General features: G+C 39.0%; 1 protein-coding gene and 2 non-coding genes across 4 annotated transcripts; 2 read left to right on the plus strand and 1 right to left on the minus strand.

Moving 5' to 3' along the window:
* The first annotated feature begins 327 nt into the window (after positions 1 to 327).
* On the plus strand, positions 328 to 20,655 carry hdlbpa (high density lipoprotein binding protein a). Of its 2 annotated transcripts, none has more exons than XM_052559152.1 (28): positions 328 to 440; positions 1,637 to 1,708; positions 3,231 to 3,345; positions 3,438 to 3,601; positions 3,753 to 3,968; positions 4,122 to 4,328; positions 4,462 to 4,677; positions 4,810 to 5,016; positions 5,198 to 5,305; positions 5,955 to 6,059; positions 6,174 to 6,252; positions 6,344 to 6,483; positions 6,799 to 6,903; positions 6,997 to 7,110; positions 9,302 to 9,388; positions 9,484 to 9,615; positions 10,562 to 10,780; positions 11,004 to 11,225; positions 11,372 to 11,590; positions 11,700 to 11,838; positions 17,719 to 17,867; positions 17,958 to 18,062; positions 18,227 to 18,361; positions 18,466 to 18,609; positions 18,693 to 18,872; positions 19,005 to 19,121; positions 19,209 to 19,349; positions 19,477 to 20,655. In XM_052559152.1, exons 3-28 carry the CDS (start codon positions 3,270 to 3,272, stop codon positions 19,567 to 19,569), a joined length of 3,819 nt encoding a protein of 1,272 aa, XP_052415112.1. In that variant the 5' UTR covers positions 328 to 440; positions 1,637 to 1,708; positions 3,231 to 3,269; the 3' UTR covers positions 19,570 to 20,655. The 2 variants fall into 2 exon arrangements, with proteins under 2 accessions (XP_052415112.1, XP_052415113.1); XM_052559153.1 differs by lacking the exon at positions 328 to 440 and adding an exon at positions 856 to 953.
* A 996-nt stretch (positions 20,656 to 21,651) lies between these two features.
* On the minus strand, positions 21,652 to 21,725 carry trnai-aau (transfer RNA isoleucine (anticodon AAU)). Its single transcript has one exon. It is a non-coding gene; the product is annotated as a tRNA-Ile (tRNA).
* A 197-nt stretch (positions 21,726 to 21,922) lies between these two features.
* trnap-ugg (transfer RNA proline (anticodon UGG)) lies at positions 21,923 to 21,994 on the plus strand. Its single transcript has one exon. It is a non-coding gene; the product is annotated as a tRNA-Pro (tRNA).
* Positions 21,995 to 22,217: the final 223 nt, after the last annotated feature.

The following is a 22,217-nucleotide window of genomic DNA, read 5'->3' on the forward strand; positions in this document are numbered from 1 at the left end:
ACGTTTTATTAAAATACTTTTGATCAAGGTTTTAGTACAGTATGAGTTATTTTGACTCCCCTCGTTGTTTATTGAGGAATAATTCATTGACTGATTCATTATAAACAATGCATTATAATCTTATGGCCACCTACTGCTGCTGCTGATGCAACCTGCGGAAAGAACGAACGCGGAAACTGGTGGAAAGATTCAAAAGATTTCTGGTGAAAAGATTCAAAATTCTCTCACTGAGATGAATCCAAATCCCCTCCACCACTACATGTTACTGCCTTTCCTATTTAGAAAGACATGTATGATCTGTAAGGGCGATGTGACGTGAGGGAATGTGATTGGAGGAGGCTTGAGCTATATAACTTACAGACCGCTGCTCCTCCCTTTCGCCAGTGGAGTTTCACTACGAGCTTCTGCACCACACAGGGCAGACGGGAACACAAACACAAGTAAGTAACAATTCATTCTGTAAATCAATCTATATACATTATACATCCGAAAGTCTGCATTGTTCTTCTTGACTTCTGATACGCACACAATCGCACGTCGTTCTGAATGTTTTTGCCATGAAAATGTGCTCTGGCTCGACTCCATGTCAATTTCTCCCCACTGTTTCACCCTTTGCTCTAATGCCTACGTGGACTTTGTGTGGACAGCCGCTTAATGCTGATCTTGACTAGACATTAACATTGGCCTATCAACCGAGGCCGTGTTTTCAGTGTGCACTTGTGAGATGTTGTCATTCTCGGGACATTAGGCTTATAAAGGATCAATACGAGTAAAGTTTTCTAATCAAGTGTGTGTTAGCGCTCGCGCTAACTGGTGTACGTGTCACTATGGCGCACGCGCAGCTCAAAGTTTACTGGAGTTGGTGTATAGCCAGGACAAGTTTTTCATCGCCGCAAAGAAAAAACAAAAACACTGTCGTGTTTTCCAACAACACAAGTTATTAGTTCGATTAAGTATGTACCAATCAACCCCTCTCGTAATATATATATTTTAGATGTAAATAATTGCGAAATTATGAAGTGTTAAACGAGGAATTCGTCTTTCCTACTCTGTTAGCCGTTAGCATGGCGTGTCATGAGTTGACGTAGCGCGCATGTATACAACAGGGTGAACATTTTACACACGAAACTCGTTTTTACACACACAAAACTATTATTTTATGTTTATATTAAACTGTTTCGCCAGCTGTATTTTGTCATTCTAAGAGCGAATGTAACGTAAATCCGCCATATTTAAATCTGACATACGCAGGAATGGCCACGTTAGCAATTCGGAGAGCCGCTGGGCCATTTCAACACTTAAAGAAACTATTAGTTTTTGTTGTTGTTGTAGTTTAGTTTTGAATCTTTCACAGTCTTTATATAAATTCATTTGCGAATGTATATTTTCAAGAGTGTTGATTTAAATATTTTGAAACCGGTAAAGGAAAACTAACAAGTAAGTGACAGCACCAGTTCTTCAGTTCCTATTTCCAGTTTTATTTAATGAATCACATTTGCATGTATTTAAAGAAGAATTATGTCGTGTCTTAAGAAATGCAAATACAAACCATGCCACGTGTAACTAAGTTCTGGCAACCTAAAGTGGTTTTGCATCATTGACTAAATTTCCTTTTCCATTTTCTATTTGTTTTTAGGCAAAAGCTGGCAGGCTGACACGCACGGGCAGCTTTACAGGACGGATTATCTGGTAACTGACCATTTAGCTGGTAAGATTGACCACCGTCTTTGTTTCTACTAGATTTATTTGCTGACATACCAAATGTTTGCTTTGAACCAGATCCTTGTTTGTCTTGTTTATACCAATGGGTCACAAGTTGTTCAGCCTGATCTTTAAGATCAAATCACATCTTATGAGTGATCATATGATTTAAGCGTTACATAAAACTAGTCATTTGAGCATTTGAAGGACTTTTAGTGTTTGGCTTGTGGATCAATTCCTTTGGGGTGTTTGTGCCTTGAGCCTTATGTATGTGTCTGAGGTTTTAGCCTCTGGGTCCAAGTCTTTAGGAGGCCTGTAGAGGAAGAGGCCCTGACAGGGGCATGCAGAGAAGCACAGTAAAACAGCCTTGTACTGTGAGGTTTTGAGTTTGCATTTGTGGGGGTTGAGGGGCCAGATTGTCAGCGTGAACTGGAAGGAATGTTGTATGACCAAATACACGAGTGATAGTTAGTTACCCCAAGGGTTACATCTTCTATAGATAATAGTCTTCCATTTTACTGTATAGTTTTGCACACCACCTTTTCTACCTATGTATTATTCTTGAAGAGCTGTGTTAAGTCTTTGACATGGAAATTTCTACAGCGAATGAGTGGTCTTTCAGGGCTCAAGGCCTCATGGATGTAACAGTCGTCTCAGCGTTTATAATCTTTTCTCTTCCTCAGAGTCTTGTACTGGGTGTAGGGGGAGCAATCTGCCAAGTAGATATTTCACTGAGGTGTGCCATGCATGTTTTCAATTAAATGTGGAACTCTTATTTACAAAGGAGAAACATTCTTTTCGCTGCTCTTCATACTAGGGGTACAGCAAATAAGGGTTAGTGGGGAAAGCCTCTTAGCTTAAGAGCTCGTTCAACTAACTCGGTGGCTTAGAATTAGCCCTTGGACAAGGTAACAGATGGGCAACTTTGACCTTCCACAAAATGGATCAGTTGCATTTAAAATTACTGATAGTGTTCTCTTATATTGATTAGAACAAATCGCACCGTTTTGTGAAATTATTTTCCAAAATATTTTAGTTTTCTCCCCTTTCTTTAAAGTCGTGATGTTACCGAAGTAGTAACATAGGAAAGTTCTCTCTTTTGACATGCATCGGTCTAAATTAAATGGGTTATTGTAAAATAAACAAAATAAAAATAGGACTGGGACTTTGGTCAATTGGTTCTTGGTTGGATGGTGGCAGTTTTGAATAAATGGGTTGAGTTTAAGTGGACTAAGTGTTTGGAGTAGTCCGGCAAACGTCAGCAGAGAGAAGTCTAATTTGATAAAAAAATAAATTTAAACCTGCATGTATTTGCTTCCAGTAAGATCAGGATCACAGAAAATAGATGTGGTGAATAGCTTTTGTCACTTTGTTTTTTTGTTTTTTGAAAAGATTTCAGCTCCACCCAAGTTAATAATGGTTCTGTTTTAACTGCCAGTGTGCATTTTGTTTTATCTCTGTCATAATTTCATAGATACGCTTAACACTGTTCCTTTATGCAGTAATTACATGTTATCTTTTTCTCTTAGTGGCACACTCGGACTCCGTGTAAACGTGGGATTTCGACCATGAGCTCAGTCGCTGTACTTACGCAAGAAAGCTTTAATGAGCATCGCAGTGGCCTTCAGCCGGAGAAGGCCAAAGGTGTGTGGCCATTTTAGCCATTTCTGACTTTGACCAGTAACCATTCTCTGGCAAAGTTAATGCTATATTTTGGATCTTTCTCTTCCTGTTAGCTGCTGTGGCAGGCCCTAGTGGTGCCGAAGATGAGGATAGCCTTCCCACCTACAAGGATGCCTTTCCCCCTCTGCCTGAAAAGGCTTTGCCAGAGGGGGTCCAGGAGACTGGAAATGCCTGGACGACCAAGATCAGACCGCTCAAGTCCTCAGTAATCACCCAGGTACAATCATTGAGCTTGTTACAGTCACTATCATTCCTTGGGCTATATGCTCAATTTTTATACCCATACACCATACTATAGTCTATCCCCACAACCATATCAGGGAATATTGATTCAAGAGTTTGATTGGTTTCCACTTTGATAAATACAGGTTTTCCATGTGCCTCTGGAAGAGCGCAAGTACAAGGACATCAACCAGTTTGGAGAAGGAGACCAGGCTAAAGTCTGTCTTGACATTATGCACAAGACTGGAGCCCACCTGGAACTCTCCATGGCTAAAGACCAAGGCCTCTCCATAATGGTCTCTGGGAAGCATGACGCAGTCATGAAAGCCCGCAAAGAGATTGTGTCCCGACTGCAGACTCAGGTAATATGAAATATTCTGTAATAAAAAGGTATAGGGTTTTAATTTCAATGTTTTATCGCTATTTGTCATGAAGAGAGCCTGATAATGATTATCAGCTGGTCTGTGTAAGCCAAAATAATAATATTTGTAACTTCTGTATTTACTTGACTACAGGCTTCAGCTACTGTGGCCATCCCCAAAGAACATCATCGCTTTGTCATTGGCAAGAGTGGGGAGAAGCTGCAGGAGCTTGAACTGAAGACTGCCACCAAGATCCAGATCCCTAGACCCGAAGACCCCAGTAACTTCATCAAGATCTCTGGAACCAAGGAAGGCTTGGAGAAGGCCAAGCACGAGATCCTGCTCATCTCTGCTGAGCAGGTCTGAAATGTGTTTTATTTTTTTTGCTTATCACACAGTTCCAAATCCGATGATGTGGGATAGTGCTAATTATTTATTTAGTCATTAATTAATAAACAACATTGTAAATGATGGTTTCATTAAATCATTGCAGGATAAGCGTGCTGTGGAGAGAATGAACATTGAAAAGGTGTATCATCCCTTCATCACTGGAGCTTATAACAAGCTGGTGGGGGAATTGATGCAGGAGACAGGAGCCCGCATTAATGTCCCCCCACCAAGTGTGAACAAAACGGAGATCGTCATCACTGGGGAGAAAGAGCAGGTGGCCCTGGCCATAGCTAAGATCAAGAAGATTTATGAGGAGAAGGTGGGCAATGACAGAATAATGAATGGACTATTGTTGACTTTGCCAAAATCCACAGTATGCTTCTGAAACACAAAGCTGAATTTCTATGTGAAAGAAGTAATGATTTGAAATGTGGCCTTTTGCTCATTTCAGAAGAAGAATGCTACCACTATTGCAGTGGAGGTGAAGAAATCTCAGCACAAGTATGTGATTGGGCCTAAGGGTAACACCCTGCAAGAGATCCTGGATAGGACTGGCGTCTCGGTCGAGATCCCACCCCTCGACAGCAGCTCAGAGACAGTAATCCTGCGTGGGGAGCCAGACCGGCTGGGCCAGGCACTCACTGAAGTGTATGCCAAGGTAAACAAGCTCGTTTTCCTTCCCCCTCTGCGTGTATAAGTACAAAAATTCCTTCCCTCAAGCTCTTTTTTGCGCACTTCACTTTTATCTTTTATTTAGGAAATGTTTTGACAATATTACTGCAGAAATGCTATCAATTGGACTGTGTAACCTTTGACCCTTTTTCTTTTTTCCCTTACAGGCCAACAGCTACACTGTGTCCTCAGTCACCGCTCCCTCTTGGCTTCATCGTTTCATCATTGGCAAGAAAGGACAGAATCTGGCAAAGGTCACACAACAAATGCCCAAGGCGAGTCAACTTTCCACTAATCAAGTCAGGAGTGCTAAGCCAGAATTCTCCATTGTCTTGCTCAATGAGGGGAAATGTGTAGGTGTAGCTAATGATTAGAGGTTTTTGACCAGAGTAAAATGTCAGAGTGACAGTACAAAGGTCACAGTAGTTGTCAACCTGCACAGGTAGTTTAGAATGACACTGGAATCTAGCCAAGAAGAAACACCCAAGAGTCGCAAACACATTAGTTCTTTTTGTATTAAAATAATACATAGCCAGATGATATTGTATTTTATTGTATACACCCTCATGCGGTTTCAAACCTGACAAAACAAAGTCTTGTTTGCGGAACTATTTTCATATGCATCATTTAATTGACACTTCTGAACCGATATGACAAACTGAATAAATTTAGCCTGTTATTTGCATATGAAGATTCATTAATGCAGATACATTGAACTTCTTGAAGCATCAACGTTTTGGTGGAATGGTCTGTGAATGGATGGACTGAAATTCCTCAGGTTTGATTAAAATCGCTTCATTCGTGTTCGAAAGATGAATGGTAGTTTTATAGGTTTGGAACCAAACGAGGTTAAGTAAATTTTGATGTCTTAATTTTGAACCATTTGAATTATCAGGTCAGTAAGACTATGGTGTTTATCAACAGGTGCACATTGAGTTCACTGAGGGAGAGGAAAAGATCACGCTGGAGGGTCCCACCAAAGATGTACAGATAGTACAGGGTCAGATTGAGGCCATTGTTACGGATCTGGTAAGACTTTAACTTTTCTATTTCGTGGCAAACACTTTCACTTGCATTATGTTTAGGTATATATTGGCCTCAGCGTGAACAATTTGGTTGATTTTCATGTATTATTTATAAAAGATTAGCCGAATGGACTACACAGAGATTAGTGTGGACCCCAAGTTCCACCGCCACTTAATTGGGAAAGGCGGCGCAAACAGTGAGTATAGCTGTATTGAGGTTTATAGCAGATATTATGTGAACACATTCATGTATCCTTCATAAACCCATTTTTTCCCCTCTGCATCTAGTTAACCGCATAAAGGAGCTGCACAAAGTGTCAGTCCGCATTCCACCTGACCACGAGAAGAGCAACCTGATCCGTATCGAGGGTGACCCCCAGGGCGTGCAGGAGGCCAAGAAGGAGCTGCTCGAGCTCGCGTCACGCATGGCAAGTTAGATAGATTTGTAATTGAATAAAGCAGGCTCCGTTTACCATATTCTCTCCACAGTGGTTTTTAAGGTTAGTGTATACCAGTTGTGTGCTTGTATCGTTTGCGTTTGTCTTAGATGATTTACTTTAGGTTACTGTCTACTGTGAATTTATTTGCGTAATGCTGAAACTGGATTCAGTTGTGTGTGTAGTTGGTGAAAAAAAACATCCGTAGGCTCTACAGCCTCAGAGTATAAAGTCCTCTGGGTTATTTGCTGGAGTTGCCTGGCAACACTTGACTGAAAGTCTCTAAGACTGTGATGTTTTCAACAGGAGAATGAGCGTACAAAGGACATGATCATTGAACAGCGTTTTCATCGAGCCATCATCGGACAGAAAGGGGAGAAAGTTAAGGAAATTCGGGATAAGTTCCCTGAGGTAAATGTTTTAAGATGGCATGGCATATTTTTTTTTCAAGGTCACATTTTTGTGTCTTATGAAGGAAACTTTTTTTTTTCTCCTTGCTTTCAGGTCATGATCAACTTCCCTGACCCAACGCAGAAAAGTGACATTGTACAACTGCGTGGGCCTCGCACTGAGGTGGAAAAGTGCACAAAGTTTATGCAGAAAATGGTGGCTGAAATGGTACACACACTTTCTTATTTCCAGAATTTTCTATCGCAGAGTCTCATTCAACTCCGTAATTGCTGAGGTTGGGAATCAGTATAACAGAAACACTAATTTTAGCAATGGGATTTTTCATTCTTGTTTTTTCCCACAATGCAATTACCTTATGGAGCGGCAACCTCCTGCTCTTTCCCGTGAAGCCCATACAGAAGTGACTAAAACTGTAATTCATCGACTGGCCGCTTGAGGCTCGCTGCAATAGGGAGTCAGTCCCATAGACTCCCCATGTTACAATGCACCAACTTTGCAGCAGAAAAAAAACCCGTTTACAGCCTGGTGCAAAAAATTATTTTGGTCTATATAGCTAATTTTACCCTTCCTGAGAACTGTGAGGGGGTTGAATCATATTTTTTTTTTTTTTTTTTTTTTAATTCATCATTTTAATTCTATTAAGCCTTAAAGTTCTGCATAATTAAGGGCGTGGCCACTAAAGTGACAGGTGGATTGCTGCTGCTGTCACCACCGTCGCGGTAGGTAGGTGTGGCTTCAGCAACCAGCTCCTGCCTTTTTGCCCATTTTTGATTACCCTAGAGTGACGCGTGGTGACATGCTGCCAAGATGGTGACGGCCCGCTCTGCCCTCTTTTGGTTTCAAAAACTCTCTTCAGAACCTATGGGTGACATCACGGACACTACATCCATGTTTTTATACAGTCTATGGACCTTATCTATTATAATTCTATCTATTATAATCTATTTAATATACGATAGGCTTAGGGGTGGACAATAATTCATTATCAACATGTATCGCTATATATTTTTTTTTCTCAGTAATGGTGAAATGATTTTTAAACGCCTTTCCGAAATTTTGATAAACATTACCAGTGTTTCCCATACATTGATTTGTTTATGGTTTTTGATTTCGTTGCGCAAACATGAGCACTGCATGTTTAAAAATCATAACACGTCGCGGGTGTTTTATATGAATGTATCTCTGAAGGAGACTGTCTTCAGAAAAGTTTCTTTGCCTTTCAATATATCTGATAAAGAAGCATTTATGAGTGGATCTGCTTTAATTTACAGCTGTTACTGGGGAAACCGCTAGTTTTATCACTCTAAAAGCGCCTCCTGCTGGCAGAGAATCAGTTTGCATTTTCAATAATAAGCACGTCTCCAGCAACTTGTTTTTGTTGTTGCTTTTGTTTGTTCCAATTGTTTTTTTTATTTTATTTTTATTTTATTTTTTCTGCAGCAACTCCGAGCACTTTTCATATTCTTTATCTTGGCTAAAGCACAATTGTTTTAATCTATAATTACCAATCAAAACATGAAATAAATAATAGTAATTTTATTCTGTGGGATGGCTAATCGAAGCATGACAAACTATATATCGTTGGAAAGATATTTTACCACTTTGTAAAAATAAAAATAAAAAATTAGGAAAAGTCATGGATTAATTTGACGAGTGCGTCTGGAGTAATGATGATAATAATTCAGCTTGGAAATCAAGGGGATAAATCACACTTGAAAATATTTAATTATAAAGATTAAAAAAAAATCCAAATGTTAAGTTTTTGCTGTATTTTGGATTAAATAAATGCAGGCTTAGTGAGCAGAAGAGAATTCTTTAAAAAAATCTTACGGTTCAAAAACTTTTGACTGGTAGTGGATGTCAGCCTATAGTTTGAGAAGATAAACAGAATTTTTAATTAGCTGGAAAAATATATTCTGAAAGTTATTCCATTTAGTTTTTCTTTGTGCTTATTGTTGTGACGTACTTCCCTATTCTCATAGAATTAGATTAAAACTATTGTTAGGTGCAAACCGGCCTTACAACTCTTAGTATCTTTTTTCTTTTTTTTCTTTTTTCTTTAATAAACTCATTCAATAGCCAATGCGCATGATATGAATTGAAATATGAATTTCAACATCAGTACACATGGTAAACGGTACTCTGTGCATCCCATTTAATTTTTTTTTATTTTTTAAGCAAACATACTTTTATAGTATACACACACAACTTCTGGAGATTCACTGGACAAGGGTGAAACTTTATTGTGCATAAGCCAACAGCTGGTGTACATGCATGCTTTTAATTAGAATTAGTGTGACAGGCTGTGTGTAGAAGTATTTTTTGGTCTTAACAGTCTGTAATACGACCACGTCAATCTTAGCGTTTCCTAAACCATCTTATTTTTGTTCTTTTCCAGGTTGAGAACAGCTTTTCTGTCTCAGTCCCCATTTTCAAGCAATTCCACAAAAATATAATTGGCAAAGGAGGAGCAAATATAAAGAAGGTAAGAAGTTACTTTTTAGACGACTTGCACATTCATCCATTTTCAGTCTGTTTACTTACTGGCACTATTTTTCTTTTTTTTTTTTTTTTTTTCAGATCCGGGAAGAGACTAACACTAAGATTGATCTGCCTGCAGAAAACAGCAACTCTGAAATGATTGTCATCACAGGAAAGAAGGCAAACTGCGAGGCCGCAAAAAACAGGGTCCTTGCCATTCAGAAAGAACTGGTGAGGTTTTTTGATATGTTGTATTTTTGAAACCGTTAAGAAGCACACTACCATACAAAACTTTGATTTCTGAAGGATCATGTGACACTGAAGACTGGAGAAATCACAGGGATTTTTAAAAATAAATATTACAATGGGAAACAAATGCAATCAGCATTGGAGGCTTATTTCAAAAACCTTGTAGTGGTAGGTAGGGACGTGATGAGATCTCGTGGCGCAAGATCTCGTGAGATCTGATGTCTCATGAGATCCTACTGGTCTCACGAGTACATGACTATTCTTGCAAAACAATTTGCTGTGTTTACATTAGAGCTGCAAGATTAATCGTTTAAAGATGGGGATCTCAATTCAAAAACCCTGAATGACAATGATTCCGATATGTCGCGGTCCATGTTAATGAATCATTCATGCTGCAGCTGATCCAGAAAGAGCAACACAAATGGTCTTTTCACCCACACATCATTTCTGTTACAGACATTAAGATAACAGAAGTACTGGGATAAAACTGCTATTGTAGAGAGAATAAATGTTTATACCCATACTATACAATCAAAACAAAGTATATTAACACGTGTATGTATTGTAACGCAATATCGTTAAATTGTTTTTTTTTTCTTTTATTCATGAGAGAATCTCCAATTTAGATATAATCTCAATTTATACAGAATCTTGCAGCTCTAATTCACATGTTGGTTATTGCTGCTTTTAATCCATTAAAATAGAAGTTTAATTTGATAAAGTTGACTCAAAACGCATTTTTTTTGCATTTTGTGTTTTTCTGTTGAATAAGACAATTTTTCCCTATATATCGAGGATTTCTTACAAAAAAAAGTCTCGTTCTTGTGAACCCTGTCTTGTCTCGTGGGATAGGTGTCTCTACAACCCCTAGTTGTAGTGCATGTGGATGGAAGGGAATGTATTTATTCTATTTTTTTTTTTTTTGCAGGCAAATATTACAGAGGTTGAGGTGTGCATCCCCTCAAAACTGCACAACTCCCTAATTGGCTCCAAGGGGCGTTTTGTGCGTTCCATCATGGAGGAGTGTGGTGGCGTGCACATCCATTTCCCAACTGAGGGCTCTGGAATCGATGCAGTGACAATCAGAGGCACAGCGGATGAGGTAGAGAAAGCCAAGAAACAACTGCTGTCCCTGGCAGAAGAAAAGGTACGTCTGAAGGGATTGGTTTCCTTCAAGAACTGATGTTGTGCTTGGCATTTCATCTGGGCTCAGGATTTGTTCGTACAAGTTTCCAAATTGCTTTAAACACATGGCCAGTCAATATTGCGCCAAAAAAAAAAAGTCTACTTTAGAGCTACGAATTTGTGACAAGTTGTTTGTGATTTTTTTTTTATTTTTTTTTATTTATTATTATTTTTTTTTTTATTAGCAAATTAAAAGCCACACAGTTGAGCTTCGTGCCAAACCTGAATATCACAAGTTCCTTATTGGAAAAGGAGGTGGAAATATCCGCAAGGTGCGGGACAGCACAGGCGCCAGGATCATCTTCCCCACTGCTGATGATAAGGATCAGGAACTGATCACAGTCATTGGTACAGAGGAAGCTGTAGCAGAAGCACAGAAGGAACTGGAGGCACTTATTAAGAGCTTGGTAAGTCCCCATGGTCATTTTTTATTTATTTGTTTTCAACCTCAACACTGATCCTCAGAAAAATTTGAATCTTCTAAATGGATTTGCCCTACTTTTTGGATCCTATTTGCCCCTTAATGATTCTTAATTCATTTTTCTGATATCAGGATAACATAGTAGAAGATTTCATGATTGTCGATCCCAAGCACCATCGGTTCTTCGTGGCACGTCGTGGCCAAGTCCTGAGGGACATTGCTGACGAGTATGGTGGTGTTATAGTCAGTTTCCCCCGAACTGCCACACAGAGCGATAAGGTCACCCTAAAGGGAGCCAAAGATTGTGTGGAGGCAGCAAAGAAACGCATGCTGGAGATGATTGAGGATTTGGTAGGTAGATGTAACCATCTGCAATGCATCAATGCGATCCCAATCTCAGACTGCTGCATTTATTCTATTTTAAAGATGTAACAGACCACACGTTCCTCTTAATTTGCAGGATGCTCAAGTGACCATGGAGTGTGTGATCCCTCAGAAGTTCCACCGCTCCATAATGGGGCCTAAAGGCTCTCGCATACAGCAGATCACTAAAGACCACAATGTGCAGATCAAGTTTCCAGACCGAGATGACCAGCAAGGTAAATACCACAGTGAATATCAATAATTAGAAGGTCATATCATAGAAATCAAATGTCTCTTGATCTATCTTTAAAATGGAAACCACAACTTTCCCTTGACATAAAGCCAGGGGGTCTGCAAAATCATTTGCTACACTGCGGATAAGCTACTACTAAATATTGTTGAAACCTAGTTTTCTGGAAAGTAGCTTTGCAATGATCTGTATCGTAAAAAGTGATATTAGGGCTGCACGTTTTCAAGTTTTTCATTAACCGTTAACCGAGGCCCTTAGCGGTTAATACTCGGTTAACCATAGTGTGCGCCAGGGTTTCCGTTGTCCGGTAATTTCCGGACATTGGCCGAAAAAAAAAAAAAGAAATGTCCGACAAAATTTAATCTCTCTGGTCAAATTGTCCTATTAAAACTGCCTAATAATCTCGCCCACTAACACAATCTGAATTTGAGAATAAGCCTAAAATGTATAAAGCAAATATACACCGACCTTTGGCTATCTTATAAAGGAACAGACTCTAGTAATAGTTATGTAACTTTCCGTGTTTAGGCGAAGGTAACAAGCAGGCTCCGCGGCCGCCTCGCTAAGGCTATAGCACTATTCGGACGGGACTAGTTTTCTAAACTACGTTTGAGTTTCGATTCTTACCACCTGACGTCTGTGATTTTCATGTACCAATTCGGACGGGACTAGTATCTCCGTGTTTATTACAGAGGTGGGAGGGTCTGATTTGTGCATCTGGGCGTCACAGAGATCACGCGCTGTGTATGCGTGCATTGCATTCATTCAAAATGATTGCCATTAGTATTATTACACAATAAATACTAGATGGCTAGTATAGCAAACCTTGTTAATGTGTGGTTCTTTTTAGTTTAACTTGTTTTCCTTTTTTTTTTTTTTTTTTTAATGTAACTGAGTACATAAATAAACGTGAGTAATCTTACCTGATGCTGATATTACAATAGCCGGTATTAACTGTTTACGCGATCTTGCTTTTGATTTTATTATTTGTATTTTTTATTATTATTATTTATTTGCCGCTAAGCAAATCTATCAAACATCCGCGCAGTAAGAGCATCTACGGTAATTCACGTTGGCCAAAACACACAAGGAACCGCGTTGTGAAATAAAATATCACCGGCAATCACAGACATTCGCATTCGGACGGGATTAGCTTTCTCAGAGGATCACTGAGTTTGCTGAAAAACGGTAGTAAATTTGCTCTGGAATTATCACAGAGGTTGTGTGAGAAAAACTCAGACGTGGCAGATTCGGACGGGATTAAAATCACTAAGTACGTCTGTGAAACGGAGATTTCTCTAACGACCCCCTGTAAAACTAGTCCCGTACGAATAGGGCTTATGACTATGTTTGACAGGTACAATATTTGAAAATCGATAAAAAAAATATTTTAATTACATTTATATCTGAATTTATGTCAACCTATTGACTTTCAAATATCAAAATGTCATGAATTAATATGTATTTCTGTACAAAATGACAAACATATTTTCCTATTATATTTTGCCTGGAAACGCTTCCAACAAGGCGTCGGTTCTATTTCTAGCATGCACGCGTCGAGCCGCGCCTGAGCCGCGCGTCTCACGCAGGCAGTCGGCAAGCTCTAACCTGTTAACATGGGAGCCGAATTAAAAACAGACACGCCACGCAGCTGAGATGCTTTCGCCCATCGCCACGCATCCAGTGTGTCCTGACCGGCCTAATGATGCCCGGGTGTTGGCTGTTGAGATTACAACAACGAGGTTGTACTTGAAGTATATCTAAGCACTGTATTGCGATACTTGCATTTTGCCCCGTCACTGTCAATTTTAAAGTGCTCCAACGCTGTACTTTTTTTTGCCCGCTTCATATTAGAAAAATGACTTCTTCTTGTGGACATTACAAATGTCTGGGAGCGCTCTGGCGGTCTCTGGTGGTGCAAAAATGTATTACAACTAAATTCAATGCACGCCATTGACGTCACTTAACCGAGCAAAATGTTTCACTCGGTTACGCAATTTTTAACGGTTAATCGGTTAATCGGTTAACCATGGACACCCCTAAGTGATATACAAATAAAATGTAATTGAATTATACCTTATTTTCCGGTCTGCAACTCAAGTTTTTAATCTTCTGAAACGTGCTATGATTTATATTCCAAAGTGACTTATACAGTATTGTTCAAAATAATAGCAGTACAATGTGACTAACCAGAATAATCAAGGTTTTTCGTATATTATTTTATTGCAACGTGGCAAACAAGTTACCAGTAGGTTCAGTAGATTCTCAGAAAACAAATGAGACCCAGCATTCATGATATGCACGCTCTTAAGGCTGTGCAATTGGGCAATTAGTTGAATTAGTTGAAAGGGATGTGTTCAAAAAAATAGCAGTGTGGCATTCAATCATTGAGGTCATCAATTTTGTGAAGAAACAGGTGTGAATCAGGTGGCCCCTATTTAAGGATGAAGCCAACACTTGTTGAACATGCATTTGAAAGCTGAGGAAAATGGGTCGTTCAAGACATTGTTCAGAAGAACAGCGTACTTTGATTAAAAAGTTGATTAGAGAGGGGAAAACCTATAAAGAGGTGCAAAAAATGATAGGCTGTTCAGCTAAAATGATCTCCAATGCCTTAAAATGGAGAGCAAAACCAGAGAGACGTGGAAGAAAACGGAAGACAACCATCAAAATGGATAGAAGAATAACCAGAATGGCAAAGGCTCAGCCAATGATCACCTCCAGGATGATCAAAGACAGTCTGGAGTTACCTGTAAGTACTGTGACAGTTAGAAGACGTCTGTGTGAAGCTAATCTATTTTCAAGAATCCCCCGCAAAGTCCCTCTGTTAAAAAAAAGGCATGTGCAGAAGAGGTTACAATTTGCCAAAGAACACATCAACTGGCCTAAAGAGAAATGGAGGGACATTTTGTGGACTGATGAGAGTAAAATTGTTCTTTTTGGGTCCAAGGGCCACAGGCAGTTTGCGAGACGACCCCCAAACTCTGAATTCAAGCCACAGTACACAGTGAAGACAGTGAAGCATGGAGGTGCAAGCATCATGATATGGGCATGTTTCTCCTACTATGGTGTTGGGCCTATTTATCGCATACCAGGGATCATGGATCAGTTTGCATATGTTAAAATACTTGAAGAGGTCATGTTGCCCTATGCTGAAGAGGACATGCCCTTGAAATGGTTGTTTCAACAAGACAATGACCCAAAACACACTAGTAAACGGGCAAAGTCTTGGTTCCAAACCAACAAAATTAATGTTATGGAGTGGCCAGCCCAATCTCCAGACCTTAATCCAATTGAGAACTTGTGGGGTGATATCAAAAATGCTGTTTCTGAAGCAAAACCAAGAAATGTGAATGAATTGTGGAATGTTGTTAAAGAATCATGGAGTGGAATAACAGCTGAGAGGTGCCACAAGTTGGTTGACTCCATGCCACACAGATGTCAAGCAGTTTTAAAAAACTGTGGTCATACAACTAAATATTAGTTTAGTGATTCACAGGATTGCTAAATCCCAGAAAAAAAAAATGTTTGTACAAAATAGTTTTGAGTTTGTACAGTCAAAGGTAGACACTGCTATTTTTTTGAACACACCCCTTTCAACTAATTGCCCAATTGCACAGCCTTAAGAGCGTGCATATCATGAATGCTGGGTCTTGTTTGTTTTCTGACAATCTACTGAACCTACTGGTAACTTGTTTGCCACGTAGCAATAAAAAATATACTAAAAACCTTGATTATTCTGGTTAGTCACATTGTACTGCTATTATTTTGAACAATACTGTATAATGCATTAATGTCAAATAAGCAAAGCTTAAACTGAAAAGCAGGCACTTCAAGGTTTATATAGTTTAATATATTTCTCATGTCTGTTTGACAAGTAGATGGTATCAGAGTTTTTCTTCATTTTAGGAAGCGGTTCACATAGACCAAGACTGCAAGCACATTTTGTTTTCTTTATTTTACAAAAGAACAATGGTTCACTGTCATTTTGAAGATACACAAATAAAAATGGACCGTTTTGAATTATGTCTTGCTCTTATCCAAAGGATATCACATTTTTCTACTGAAAAAAGGAATCCAAAGTATTCACGCTTGTGGCTCATGCACGCACTCAACATATCAGTTTAGCATTGCAACTTGACAGCACAGCCTCATCAGCAAACTAAATGAGACAACTAAACCTACAAAAGGTATTTGGGGTCTCAATTTAACTTGTCTGTTGTATAATATTTAGGATTTGCCGGTCAGCGTGAGCATACCTTGGTGTTTTTCCCAAAACTTTTTTGCATATATGAAAGATTCTGTTAGTACATATTCGGACATGAGAGAAGTACAAAGCCTTCTTTACATAAGTAGCCTAATAGTTTGACAACCAATTGTTAGAATGTGTAATGATTCATTCATGGAAACGATTCATGCCAAATGAGAGGTTTGTGAGCCCACTATGTGGTTAAGCTTCAGTCTTTAGTAAGTTTAGTTATGGACATAGCCATAGGCGACGATTTATGTTTCTGCTGGTGTTACAAGTAAATGATAACTGGGCTAAGTTGTCATACACCTGCGACGAATGCTTAACTGATTTAAACGTTCTCATTACTCAGTAATTCGTTATACATAATTTTTTTTCTAGAGTGGGCTATACTTTCTATTAGGGTTGCACTTCTCTAAATAAAATTTAAATACCAGTTTACAAAAAGCACTTATTTGCACATACATAGGATAGAGTTTGAGTTGCATGTAATATTGGAGGGAGCGCACGCCCATGATCACTATATATATATATATATATATATATAAATAAAAAATTGAGACCAAGCCCGCTGTAAGCAGAGAGATTTTGTGCTGCCGTCCTCTTGTATTGCAATAATGTACTCTCCTTATTTGCCATAAAATAATGCCAAAAAACTGTCTCAAATGAACTATAAATACAAGAATAAAGTTGTAAAAGCTGCAATCCATTTCTTATTGGTTAAAATTAGTGAAGACTATCTTGTGTTTTTTCCCAAGCACCCACGGGATCGGTTGTAATGATTGGTAAATTAAATAAATTTTTTCCTCCCCTTCCTTCCTCTCTAATATCGTATACTTAGACTGACTGAAAATAGGCCGACATGGCTAGGAACCATACTCATTTCAATGTAGTAATCAAGGAACTTTGCTGCTGTACCATGTGTGTGTACGTTTCGCAACTTTTCATTTTCCGTCGCTCTTTGTACACGATGTAAACTACAGAAAAGTCACATTTTAAATGGGAAAAATATTGAAACTCTTTGGTTATTTTTTAGCAAGATGCTAACGGTCTAATCCGGTTCAATGATCTAAGCTAAGCTAAAAGTGCTACCACCAGACCCAGAGACCAGCTGAATGGATTCAAAAACAGTAAAACTCAACTGTTTAACTCAAGGGGAGTTGGAAAATAAGCCTATTTGCCAAAAAAGTGGAGTATTCCTTTTAAAATTATTTCTGAAATCAATAGTAAAATGTGAATTGCACTCCGATGCAAGGTTTTTTTTTTTTTTTTGACCTGTTGCGAATTTGGTCAATGGTTATGGTTTATTTAATGGTAAATGGTTAATTTAATTATGCTGTAGTATTAAAAAGTACATGTTCAATGGGGACCATTTGCACCAATAAAGCATTCATATGTTCATTCCTCCTACCCACATTAAACTTTAGCCTTAAACTGTTATTATGAGGGGCTCCTTGGAAAATCCTCTCCCCTGTAAGGGGTCCTGCAGTGCCCTTTGAACATTTATATTTAATGTGTTTTGCAGAGGCATTAATCTAACATTTTTTTTTTTTTAGGCCCCTTTCTATCTCTATATCTCTGTCTATTACATAAATCTGCAAACTTTGTTTTCCTCAGCTCCATCAGCTGATGCACCAGTTCAGGAGAATGGAGAGGCCAACGGAGAAGTGAAGGAGCCTGCTGATCCTTTAGTCCCAAAGAAGTGTGACGTCATTGTGCTTTCTGGCCGCAAAGAGAGATGTGAAGCTGCTGTTGAAGCACTAAAGGTGTGACTCTCTAGTGAAATGTCCTTCTATGCAGTAGTTCTTGTTTGTATGTTCTTTAAGTCAAATGCTATAACAAATTTTTCCTTTTAGGCTTTGGTTCCTGTAACCATTGCGGTGGAAGTGCCTTTTGAGCTTCATCGCTACATCATTGGACAGAAAGGAAGTGGAATCCGCAAGATGATGGATGAGTTTGAGGTTAGTCTCTTCACAGCTGATATCAGTGGAATTCTAAATCCGTTCCTGCATCAGGAGTCAATTCACATATATGGCTAGAGATATGCATTGTATTTATAACTAGAACTAAAAATTTGAACAGTATTTTCTTGCTATTTTCCTAAATAAATATATTTTCCTCCCAGGTTAATATTCAAGTGCCTGCTCATGAGTTACAGTCTGACATTATCTCGATTACTGGCCTGGCCTCCCACCTTGACCGCGCTAAAGAGGGTCTTCTTGAGCGTGTCAAAGAGCTACAGGCTGAACAGGAGGATCGGGTCAGTTTGAACCCCGAATAGCAAATTAAACATTGTGCAAATTTCCACTTGCTAATCACACATGTGAATTATTATATATTATAAATGTGTAATTTTGTCCGCAGGCTCTCAGGAGCTTCAAGCTGACCATCACTGTGGATCCCAAGTATCACCCCAAGATCATTGGACGCAAGGGTGCCATTATCACCCAAATCCGCAATGAGCATGAGGTCAACATTCAGTTTCCAGAGAAAAATGATGAGAACCAGGTAACAGGCTGGAGCCTAAAAAAAAAGTGCCTTTTTTGGAAATGCCCACACACACACCCTCTCTTATTGATTTGGTCTTCTAGGATCAGATTACCATTACTGGCTATGAACAGAATGCGGTGGCAGCACGTGATGCTATTCAGGCTATAGTGGGTGAACTGGAGGAAATGATCTCTGAGGACATCACCCTGGACAGCAAAGTCCATGCTCGCATCATAGGGGCACGTGGCAAGGGAATTCGCAAAATCATGGATGAGTTTAAGGTGAGATTGGAAAGGTGTCACATCTTCAATCACTCATTTCATACAAAATATTTGATGACTTGTTAAAAATAAATAAAAAGAAACATAACATTTGAATAACTTCCTGTAATTTATTTTACCTTTTTTTTTCAGGTTGATGTTCGATTCCCTCAGAGTGGAGCTGCAGATCCCAATTTGGTGACTGTGACTGGCCGTCCAGAACATGTTGATGAAGCCATTGATCACCTTCTAAACCTGGAGGAGGAATATGTAAAAACATGCATTACTTTGGAAGAAAATAAATTGTTTTATTATTATTAAACTGACAAAAAGGTCACTTTTCATCTTTCCCCTCAGCTGGCTGATGTGGTTGAAAATGAAGCCAAAATGGCCTATATGAAACCTTCTGGTTCCACTGCCTCCAGCATGGAAGAACCACGAGGCCCATCCAAGGGCTTTGTTGTGCGGGAGGCTCCTTGGGCCACTGGCAATGAAAAGGTAAACTAATAACTGAACTGTATGATCAGTGCCATATACAGTGCTGGCAAATGACAATCAATCATGAGTTATGCGTAATTCTAATAATCTAATAAAACCTGTTGTTGCTTGTGTTTTCTGGTTTTAGGCCCCTGATATGAGCAGTTCTGAGGAATTCCCCAGTTTTGGTGCACCTGTGACTAATGCGAGATCATCTCCATGGGGACCCAAACGTTTTTGAAATGCGTGTCCTTCAGTAGTTGTGGCAACCCCCGGTTCCCCCTTACTATAATCCCTCATTTTGACCCATTTGGATGTGGACGCACCACTTACCCTGACCCCTATTATATCAGCACATCTCCTCTGCTTAGATTACTTCTACTTGTAAGAGTCTTGATGATTCTCTCAGTGGCCCTTATAAAGGTACACTGACCCTTTTTCAAGGTTCCCCTGAATTGGTATGAAGTGGTTCAACATGTTTGCTTTTTCAGAGAGAATCACAAATTGAAGGAAAACAAAAGTAGTCCTGGCCATGCTTCAGGTCTGCAACAATCCAGGTTTAGTTTTTGATATGACTCCATTTAAAAACAAAAACACATTATTTCATTACAAAGGTTATTTCTTGGGTTTATTAAGCTGCTCTGTCTCATAGTTGCCTTTGCAATGGGGTTTAGGGAAAAATATACTGTATACCTCTGAAAGCTATTGCTTCGGGTTGAAGTCAGATTCATTCATAGGAAATGGGTAGTCAGCTGTGCTTCGGTCTAGTTCCCTAGGGTAGCTGTTTTGTTGCATACATCTCACTTGTCTCGTCTTTCCCCATTCCTAATTCCCTAACTCTGGGAAGTGATTCCATGCAGCCTTCACAGCTTTCCATCTTAAAGAGGGACTCTTTACTACAGAAGTATTTTCAAACTGCCATTTGCTTTGGAAGTTCCAGGGATGTAGTCTCTCGTCAAGTAGGAGTCCCAAGGTTACCAAAGTCTCTAAAACGTACACTAAACTGCTTATCCTTTTTCATTTTGTTTTTGATATTCAGAAATCATGTTTATTAAAGATTATGATATTTGGAAGGATGAAAAAAAAAAAAGACCATTTTGTGCCAATGAAATGTCAAGTAATGTCATGTTACTCATTCTTGCTAATGGGTCAGTGTCCAGCCCCTTTTTTTGTCTTCCAGTTGCTATGCAGGTTGGTCTGAAACATAGCAATGGCCCTCTCAAAAGCCTTATAAGAATTATGCAAAAATTACAAAGGAAATGATTATGGATAACACTGGAAAATAAACTGTCCAAAAAGCAAAATAAAAATTGAAAATGTATCTGGACTTGTTTTGAAGAGACTGATTTCTTACACATTCACAATAATAGTGTATGATGTGTGTATGGGACGAGTTAGAATTGCTCCCATAGAAGCCCCTCTTTAACTTTGAGGTGAATGCTGATAGGATGTTTCTGGAAACTGCAGTTATTTTCACTTACATGTAGGTGAAGGAAATGGACAAGAATGTTTCTTAAATTAAAGTATTTCAACTGACTATAGCTCCTGAGCGGGACAATGAAGTTATTGATGGCCTGTTAAACCAGGGCAGAGATTATATTGTGTCATAAGAAAAAGATTGAAGTTGTGTATTTATTTGCAAAGAAGGTAAAATGCACTACAGCTAAGAAATATATATCGTATTTTTCGGACTATAAGTCGCACCTGAGTATAAGACCCATCAGTCCAAAAATATGGGATGACGAGGAAAAAGACTTCTATAAGTCGCATTTATTTAGAACCAAGAACCAAGAGAAAACATTACCGTCTACAGCCGCGAGAGGGCGCTCTATCCTGCTCCGTGTAGGCTACAGGAGCACTGAGCAGCATCTCGGGCAGCATAGAGTGCCCTCTGGCGGCTGTAGACGGTAATGTTTTCTCTTGGTTCATTTCTCCTGGTTCATGTCAAATTAATTTTGATAAGTCGCACCTGACTTTAAGTTGCAGGACCAGCCTAACTATGAAAAAATTGTGACTTTTAGTCTGGAAAATACGGTACTCAGTTATGCATAGCTACAAATTGATTGCAAAGAACTAAACTGGTCATAACAGTGCAGACAGAAAAAAATGTGCAAAATTGTTAGTTTGGGGGTAGATAACGGATTGAAATGGGTGGAGTAGTTAAAATAAGTACAGTGTGTGAAGGAGTTTTTATACCCTCAGTCATCAGGGCGGACATTAATATATTATATTAATATGTGTTGAATATATTTATCGAACTTTTAATCTGTTACACTAAATAAAGGGTTGAATATGTGGCAGAAATAAATGCAAAAATCGAATTTGGCCAGTACGGGGATCGAACCCGCGACCTTGGCGTTATTAGCACCACGCTCTAACCAACTGAGCTAACCGGCCACGCCATTGTAATGTACCATCAATACTATACATAGGCTACCTCACGCCCCGTGTCCCTGTATGAAATAAATGTGAATTTACAGTATTTAAGCCTATTATCCTGTTCGCGGGGGTTTTATTAAAACATGACATTAAAAAACCGACCTTGCACACGCTTAGTAGATGTCAAATATACAAAATGGTAGATCCGAAGACGTGGCTCGTTGGTCTAGGGGTATGATTCTCGCTTTGGGTGCGAGAGGTCCCGGGTTCAAATCCCGGACGAGCCCATGTTTTTCGATGTGTTTAGGAAAAAACCAAAGTTAAATTCAACATTTAATTTAATGTTTATTTTAAGATTACTCTTCAAGAAATAAAAGACAATGTTGAAGAATGGGAATGTTTCACTGGATTACACAAAAAAATTCAGAGAAAAAGGTAATGCAAGTAAATCACTTGCATATGCGACTAAATTTTACTCTGGGCTACAACATGATGTCTATCTTTATCTAA

Source organism: Carassius gibelio, chromosome B6 (genome assembly GCF_023724105.1).
Source record: "Carassius gibelio isolate Cgi1373 ecotype wild population from Czech Republic chromosome B6, carGib1.2-hapl.c, whole genome shotgun sequence".
NCBI classification, from domain to species: domain Eukaryota; kingdom Metazoa; phylum Chordata; class Actinopteri; order Cypriniformes; family Cyprinidae; genus Carassius; species Carassius gibelio.